Source organism: Furipterus horrens, unplaced genomic scaffold (assembly GCF_987537825.1).
Source record: "Furipterus horrens unplaced genomic scaffold, mFurHor1.1.pri manual_scaffold_1, whole genome shotgun sequence".
Taxonomy (NCBI): Eukaryota; Metazoa; Chordata; class Mammalia; order Chiroptera; family Furipteridae; genus Furipterus; species Furipterus horrens.
Genome location: NW_028327171.1, coordinates 21,158,610 through 21,167,350, shown reverse-complemented (window position 1 = coordinate 21,167,350; position 8,741 = coordinate 21,158,610). Strand labels below are relative to the sequence as shown.

The 8,741-nt window shown below is 46.6% G+C and overlaps 1 protein-coding gene across 1 annotated transcript; it reads right to left on the bottom strand.

Moving 5' to 3' along the window:
* Positions 1-3,151: 3,151 nt before the first annotated feature.
* On the bottom strand, positions 3,152-4,427 carry RAP2B (RAP2B, member of RAS oncogene family). The gene has a single exon (XM_090272982.1). It carries the CDS (start codon positions 3,982-3,984, stop codon positions 3,433-3,435), a length of 552 nt encoding a protein of 183 aa, XP_090129108.1. The 5' UTR covers positions 3,985-4,427; the 3' UTR covers positions 3,152-3,432.
* Between the last annotated feature and the right edge of the window lie 4,314 nt (positions 4,428-8,741).

Sequence of the window (8,741 nt, the reverse complement as noted above, 5' to 3'; positions counted from 1 at the left end):
ATTCGATGAAGTCTATTTCAAAGCTAACAACATGGAAATTGTTTTACCCAAGAACGGTAAACTCCCAAACACAAAAATGTTAAGACCTAGGATACCTTCAACTTATTTTAAGGCTATTACAAAAGGAGTACAAATATAACCCTTTGATATACCATAAGCCTGGATGACTGTCAAAGACCAAAAGGAAAAGCTGTTAAAAAATAGCAGGGGTCAAGTTTAAGTTAACTTTTGCTCCCCAGGATAAAGGTTCCTTTCCCACCCAGTATGTTTTGACAGGTGATTGCCTTACAGCAAACTCCTCCCCTCTCCCACCCTCTACCCCTCCCTTTAACACTCAAGTCAGCCTAACTTCTTCAAGGAAACAAATGCTCTCTCTTCACACCCTAATACTACAAGAGGTTTCTTACTAGCCAAACTGACATATCCTTAAAAACAATGCCCTCATTTCTCTCAGTTTTGTCAAGAACATAATGGAGAAGGCTATCAAACTAAGAACTAAGTACGATTTTCTTGCTCCAGGAACACGCACAAAATTGCTTTCATTGAGAATCCAAAAAGCATTTATTTTACAGTACTCAGTAAAAGCATTTTAAATTCTCCTGCCCTGCCATCCTAGACCTATTAAGAATTTAGTCATACAAGTGACTAAATCCTGTGCACCAGCAATTTATTTCATTTTCAATTTTCCATTTTCAAGTATTCCATCGCGAGTACATACATTTCTTGAGACATTTGGCACCATTTTAGGTCAAAGGCTTCCAAAAAAGAAAACCATTAAACAAAGTCAACAGATGCCATTTAAAAAATATCCTTCATTATACTTGATACATGTCTTCAGAATTTTCAACACAAGATCTGTAGCAACTAAATTCACTCAGATGCAAGAAGGAATCTTTGTAAAGGCATACATTTGAGTGGCTTCCCTTAATTTCTCTATTTAGAATACATATAGTACCTCCTGAGTTTGATGCTAAACTTAAGTGAGATCGAGAGTGAAAAAAAAGGCCATAGGACCACTGCAGGCAAAGTTCTTCATTCCTCCTCCACCCTGGAATACTGAGGTGTCTCCTGGGCAATGGACACATTTTAAGGCAAGATATGTTAATACCGCTTTAAAGAAACATGTGGCCTTTAATTTCTTTTGGCTTCAACGGAATAAATCCTTGTCAAAAGACCTGTGAGAAGATTTCATACACACTCATAGACTTAAGGTATATCAAATGCTCTAGATATAGAGCCATAAACCTTTTATTCTACAGAGGTCACATTACTAAAGTGGCCCCTGAGAAAAATAAAACAGAAAATAAAAAGCTCACACTGCCTCCTACTGTTAGATGAAAATTTTCATGAGGTCAAAATGGTCCAAAATCTGTAATGAGAAAAAATTTTGTCTTGTGTGTTTTTTTGTTTTTTGTTTTTTTAATCTAATCATCTATTTCCAAATCAAAACCTCAGGAATGGAGATACTGTGCACAACCCATACAAATTACTGCAGAAAACACTACTAGGTATGACTTCAGAATGAAAATCATCTTCCCCAAACATCTTTTTGACTTGGTATGTGACCTAATTTAAACAAAACAAATTAAAAGTGCTATGTGCCTGGTCAGATAGTAGATAGTTACTTTCACAGATATAAGTCAGTATTAGAAGTTAAGTTTCTCCCTTCCTTACCTACTGTGACGTTAACTGCTCCATCCCAGCAGAAGAGATTCAATAATATCCTGCTTATTTTGTAGTAAGATTGTATGACCATATCCCAGGGCTTCCTAGGCCTAGATGATTTTTCCCATATTTAAGAAGTTGGCAGTGATGTCATTCAACATGATGCTGAGATACTTCTGTCTTCAAAATTTGACCAACTCTTGGGGATATCATGCACCACCTGCCCCTGTCCACCCCAGCCATGATACTGCATTAAATCACTGAATATAAAACACAGAAACACAAACAATAGTTTTTGGTTTGTTTCTTTAAAAATGACATTTGTATTAAAAGTCTTAAAATGGAGAGACAATGATTAAACTCGTGTCTTGAATTAAAAATTACAATTGGTTAGAATTCTCTTGGTACATCACAACAGTAAAATTTTGCTCTTTGCTTCTGGAGGAACACTCTATTAATTGATAACCCCCCAAAATTCAAAAATAATATAAAGGGGGAGCTAAATACCTGAACAACTGAACAAAATGAAGCAAAAAAAAAAAAAAAAAGTAAAAATAATTGCAAGACATGGAAATTACATTTTAAAGACCGGAAATAATAAAGAAGAAATTCACCAAACAACAGGCCTTATTGTCCTGGTTCCTTTGAAAAGATTACTGAAACTGGGAAGTGGTTTGGGGAATAACAGATTCTGGGATAGGGTGGGAGGTTCACAGGTTGGCACCGGCTGGAACAGCTGAGTTTTGAAGGCACTCTGCAGACACAGGGGTGCTGGGGGCCCTGAATCACATTTGTTAAGTCTTTGTACTGTATTTTAAAGAGCTAGTCATCAAAATTTGTTACTGCCAACCAATAAGAACAAAAAACTAAACTTACACACACACACACACACACACACACAGTACATACAAAAATGTGCAGATCTGTAACATTTTTTTTTCACAGCTGATAAAAAAAAATACTACCGTTCTTCCCAGACTCCCCTTAGATACAGTAGGTAAACAAAATAGATTTTTTTTTTCCCCACAAATATCAGCAGACACTTTCTGGCACCCCACACTGCATTGGCATCAGTGTTAACAGTCCCAGTTCAGATGTGCAATACTTCGGATTGGATACACTGTAACAAGAATCCAACTTTGCATAGACATCCTCAGAATCGCAATCAGTCACGGGGTTGCCCTTCCAAGCTGGCAGAAAAGGAACCCGACCATAATTTCCAGCTACTCCTGGAAAACAAGGAAAAAACAAAAGTTTCTTCCTCTCCTCCTGCTCCTTCATTTGCTTCTCCCGGACTTCCGTCCATGTATTTAAAACTTGGAACTGGAAAACGGTTGTTAACAAAAACAAAAATAACAACAAAAAATCCTCCACTTCCACCTTCTCCCTGTCCTCTTCCTCCCCCTCCGCATTTTTTCCAGGCTGAAACTTTCGCTTGCTGGTGTCAAGCTGCCGATACAGCGCCCATAACGGTTATTGAAGGGGGGGGGGGGGGAAGTACGCGTCAACCAAAATCAATGGAAAATGTACATGCTGCAAAGAGCCACATTTCCACCGGGTCTCAGATGGTCAGGACCGGACACGCCTTCGGCCGCGGGGAGGAGGCAGGGGACGTTGGCCGCAGAGGCCAGCCGGGCTCCTGGGATATCCCGGCCGATGCAAAGTCGTCTCCAATCTCAAAGCAAGAAGAGAAATCACATTTAGAGAGTCGGGTGCGTTTGGCTTTTGTGCGCAAAGCGCTGCCGGCGCGCGGTGGCCACGGGCGCCTCAGAGAATCACGCAGGCCGAGCAGCAGCCCTCGTCGCCGTTGGGCTGCGCCGCGTAGTTCATCTGCCGCACGATCTCGGCGAACAGCTCGTCCACCGAGGCTTTGTTTTTGGCCGAGGTCTCCATGAAGGGGCAGCTCCACTCCTCGGCCAGGGCCTTGCCCTCGCCGTACGAGACCTCGCGCTCGCCCTCCAGGTCCACCTTGTTACCCACCAGGATCATGGGCACACGCTCGTACCGCTTCACGCGGATGATCTGGTCCCGCATGGGCTTGATGTCCTGGAAGCTCTGTTGGTTGACGAGGCTGTAGACGAGGATGAAGCCCTGGCCGTTCTTGATGTACAGGTCCCGCATCGAGGCGAACTGCTCGGTGCCCGCCGTGTCCAGGATCTCCAGCACCGACGGTGACGAGTCCACCTCGATCTCCTTTCGGTAAAAGTCCTCGATGGTGGGGTCGTACTTCTCGATGAAGGAGCCGGTCACGAACTGCACGGTGAGCGCGGACTTGCCCACGCCGCCCGAGCCCAGCACCACCACTTTGTACTCTCTCATGGCTCCGTCGGCGCTCTCGCCGAGCCTGCCGCGGCCCCGTCGGGGCAGCGCGCCTGGGAGAGGCTAGGCTTGGCGGCTGCACTTCTCTTCCTCAGCTCCGCAGGAAAAACCTAGGGAGAGGGTGGCTGGGAGTGCAAGGCGCAGAAATCAGCAAACGGAAACTGGGCGCCCAGCCGGCCGGCGGCGGCGCAACCCCGGGGTTCGGGTCTGGGGCCCCGCAGCAGCCCGCGGTGGCGGCGGCGGCAGCAGTCTAGGTGGCGGACTGGGAGGACAATGCCGGCAGCCTGTGCGAGGCGACGGCTGCAGCTCCTCGCCGCGGCAGCCCGGGAAGGTGGGGACGTGGTGGCGGCTGGCTGCGGAGGTGGCTGCTAATTGCGCGCCGCGCCGGGACGCGCGTGGCATGAGTTTCCGCAGAGCGTGCGCCCACCACCGCGGCCCATCGCGCTCTCTACCGCAGCCTCCGCGGAGCGAGGGCTTCCTACTCGCCTGGCGCAGCCCGGCCCTCCCCGCACAGGGGAGCATGCCCAGTGCGCCACCGACCGCGCCCGCTGGAATCAGTTCCTGGTTTTCCAGGGGGCCGAGCGGGGGGCGGGGCTGTGGGTGGGGCTCACAATTTGAGTCCGGAGGAGCCGATTTTGGAGGGGAGAGGGTCTCGGAGCCGGGTGGGAAATGTGAGGGGTTGTGGATGTATTGGAAGCGGGGCTGGGAAAGCTCTGGAGGCCGTCTTCTTTCACGGCTCCGGTGTTTGTGCCTACGGTGGTGGTCTGCAAGAAGTGTGGGTGCAGCGGCCACCTCGGCATGAGCGGGTCCTGCTCTTGCTGACTCACGTAATCAAAAGTCCTTGGATTCCATTCCCCGAGCCCCAGCGGGGTACGTCTCTGCACCGGAGATCCAACAGACATTTGCGTGCAGGAGCGGCGAACGGTGCATCTTACCCCACCCGCGACGTAGCTTTTTAAAATTTTTTTTATTTAAACCGTTCGCCTCAAAACGCTACTCGGCCTTCCGTGGCCGACTTTTCCCGCACTACATCTTCCCGGACAAAGAAAATGAGAATACAATGTCTGAATCACTGTCCCAAGGAGGGAAGGGGCAGCCAGTAGCGACTGAAGCCCTCTCTGAGCTAGGACTGGGCGGGTCCCACCTACCTCCCTATGGGGGCTAGGGCCAAAACCCGGAGACCAGAGTCTCACCCAGTCCGCAGTGGCGCCGGCGCCCGCAGCGAGTCAGGGCATGCTCAGTGGGTAGAGCAGGTTTTCGGGCTTAGAAGCAGGAAGCTTTTGCACCGCACACCCACACTCCTGCTCAAATTACCTCTCCCAGACTTGGGGCTCATTGGTCCCGGGGCGCAAATCTCACACCCTCAACTGTTCTCCCATTGGCTACCTCCAAGGTTTTGTCAGTTTGGGCTGCTTCATTGGCTGAAAAGTAACCTCGGCCCGTGATTGGCTATTTATAGAGATTGAGTTGAGAGGCGGAGGCACAGCTGTTCTTTCTCTGCTGCTCCCCGCCCCCTTCCTCCCACTTCCCCAACCTAGTCGTTTTGAAGCTAAGAGTGCAAAAATAAGAGGAATTTAGGCGGAGAGCTCAGAGCTAAAAATAGTCCTTTGTTGGTGTTTTCCAGAGTCTGACTTCTTGGTGCCCAGTCATGACTGTCCCTTAAAGGGAGCAGAAGGAGCTGGTTACAGTTCTTGGTCCGCAGGCCACAGCAAAGTTTCCAAGTTTTTTTGTTTTTGTCTTTTTTGCAGAAGGGGTAGGGCGGCTACGATGTGGAAAAAGGGCCACTTTGAATTCTTCACACCCGGAGGGGTGGGGGAATGCCCAGGCTTGCCCTTAGAAAACGTTTTCGCTTTGGGCAGACATGGCTCGGCTCTCACTCGGGGGAGGTGAGAGGGAGATGCCTCGACTTGTCTCTGAGTCTCCCTCCTTCTTGGCGGAGGAGAGATGTCAAAACCTGTCAGAAGGCTTAGCAAAGTAAGCGTAAGCTCCAGTGGGAGGGGGGCAGCCTCCGAGCTGCGCCAACCCTGGCTCTGCGTCCTGCCTTGTTTTATCTGATACCACTTCACAGGGCTTGAACCGTCCGCATCGCAGGGATGAGCCAGGGGGTGTGCTGTGTGCTAACACTCGGTTTCAGTTCCTGAGCCCCGCGGTGACTCATGGCCACATTCTCAGTTAACCTTATCTGAATCCCTGTATTTGGCTCATGCTGCGTCTGTCTGCAGTCTGAAGTCTTTGGCCACAGGACCCACGGGACCTGGGCTGCAGCCTGCGCCTTGAATGGGGAGGATGGTGCCCAGCCCCGCGCCTGGCCCTGCTGTTTAGTGGAGAGAGGTGTTGAACCTTGATGATCAGAGTGCTTGGATGTAATTATGTTTCTATAATTCTCCTGATAAACCTCTCTGAGATAAGTTCACTTAACACAGCTGGAGAGAACCTCACAACCTTTCACCAGCGTTTAATGTCTGCCAAGTCCATTTACATGTGCTATCTTATTTAATCCTCATAATAATGATAATATCTGTTTTAAGATGAGGAAACTTAGGCCATAAGATGTTCAGTGACTTGAGATTTCAGAGCGAGTGAGTGGCCAAGTTGGGGTCACAGGTGTTTGGCTGCTTGTAACCAATGGTCCATACTATTACACAAGGAAGTTCCCAGATTTTACTCTTGGGTTGAATCTTCAGGTCATGTAATCAGACTGGCTCTTAAACACAAGCAAAAGGGACCTCTGTTTGCCACCACCAACTTTTCTCCTTGGGCGGCAGTGCCCCTTCCCTCAGGTCAAAGAGGCTGGACCCTCCTCAAGACCTTGCTGCAGGTCTTCAGAATTCTGAAATCCCCTACCTAAATAGTACAAAATCCTCTGTCAGGATCTGCCTGGGCCCCTGAACTCACCCTGTGCCCAAGAATGGGTCTTTGTTGGAGTGTGCACAGTACTTGGGCCTAGGGGCTGAGATGTGTGCCCTTCCTGGCACTTTGGGCCCTTCCTTAGGGTAGGGAGACGGATCAGGTGGACTCCGCTCTCCTTTCCCGTGACCTTCCAACTGGTTCCTTGGAGGAGTCTAAGAATTCATAATTCACACCTGACCATCCGGGTTCATTTGTCAAGATAAGCAGATCATATTTTAACAGTTTATTTTGATTTATAACTTAAATATTTGGATTAATGCGATGTAGGCCTCTTGTACACAAATATTAGGTGTGGGTCTGAGTAAAAGCCAATAGAAAATGCTTTGTCCTTGTAAGCTTGATGTCTATTCTCAAACATTGGATATCAATTATTATCTGAGAAGTTGGGCAAGTCCCTTAAGCTCTCCTGACCTTAGTTTCTTTAGCTATTAAATGGTGGTAATAAAATTTGCTCTACCCACCTATACAAGGAACTTTGGAGAGTGAGAATCTAGTGACCAAACCCCTCATTTACATCAGAGAGAGCTGAGTAGAATTAGAATCCTGGTGTCCTGGTTGCCCTTTTCTTGGTGCCAGCCCGTCCTTGGGGGTAATAATTAACAGATAATGGATGGAAACATGCTTTTAAAGCTGCAGCACCTCATAAATGCATGACAATTACCCAGACTCAGGGGACCTGACAACCCCATTTAGAAAGACCATCCTCGGGACTCTGTGTAGCTATGTGGATGAGTATTATTGAATCTTGGTGATCTCTCCAATACCAGAAAGACACCACAGTTTGAATACTTTCTACTAAGGACTCCTCAATAGCTACTTTTATTACGTTCAGATGGCCTCCCACAGAACGATTTGCACTAGGGTTTGGGAATTCAAAATGAAGTAATAAAATTGCTACTGCAGAAATGTTTAAGGTCGGTTACTTCCTCTTAGGGAATCTGTTAAGAGTGTTCATTTGCTTACTTAGGGGTCATTATATGTCCTGTGCCATACTTATTTACGTGTCTGTCTTGTCACCCAACACCATGAGAATTCCTTGAGGGCAGGGTCCATAGATATCAGGCTTATCTTTAGAGCCACCTCCATGCCTCATAACATGTAATGCCGTGCCTATTATATGAGGCCCTCAATAACTATTTATTGAATGTATGAATATATACTAATTTTTGCTGAGACATAACATTTTCTGGAGCTATAGAAAAACACATAATAACGTTTCGGTCTCCCTGAGTCATAAAGATGATCAAAGTCTACCCTTATTTGAAAGAAAACACTAAATCAGTCCCGTCTTGGAGAAAGATACCAAAGCATCCAATGGATAAACCCTTACTCTGAAGATGATGCAACATTTGCAGATAATATGAAGAGACCTTTCCTGGAAATAGTTGAAAGTAAAAGTCACCAGGTAAGGACTGCTTAATCTTTGGTACTGAATGTTACTGGCTTTTGCTCACACAGTGGGACTACTGAGGTTCTGTGACACTGGGTTGGACCTTCAGCAAATTAACATGTTTGTTAGAACATGAATCTTTTAAGTCCTCAAGAAAATAAGTTCCACCTGTCCTCTTAATGTATACAAAGGAACTTGAATTTTTTATGATGCAAGTAATTTTATCAGTTTTTTATTAGCCTTTGATTTGTTTATGTTTTCATCTTTCATTAAGATATTGAAAAATATTCCTGTTTTGAATTTATTGATCTTTTCCTTGATGGTTTTTTGTGTGTGGATTTTATGCTCAATTGAGAGATGGCTCATACTACAAGGTATTTTATACAACTAGCATTTTCTTCTAGCATTTTTTAAAAAGATTCTATTTATTTTAATTTTAGAGAGAGGGGAAGGGAAG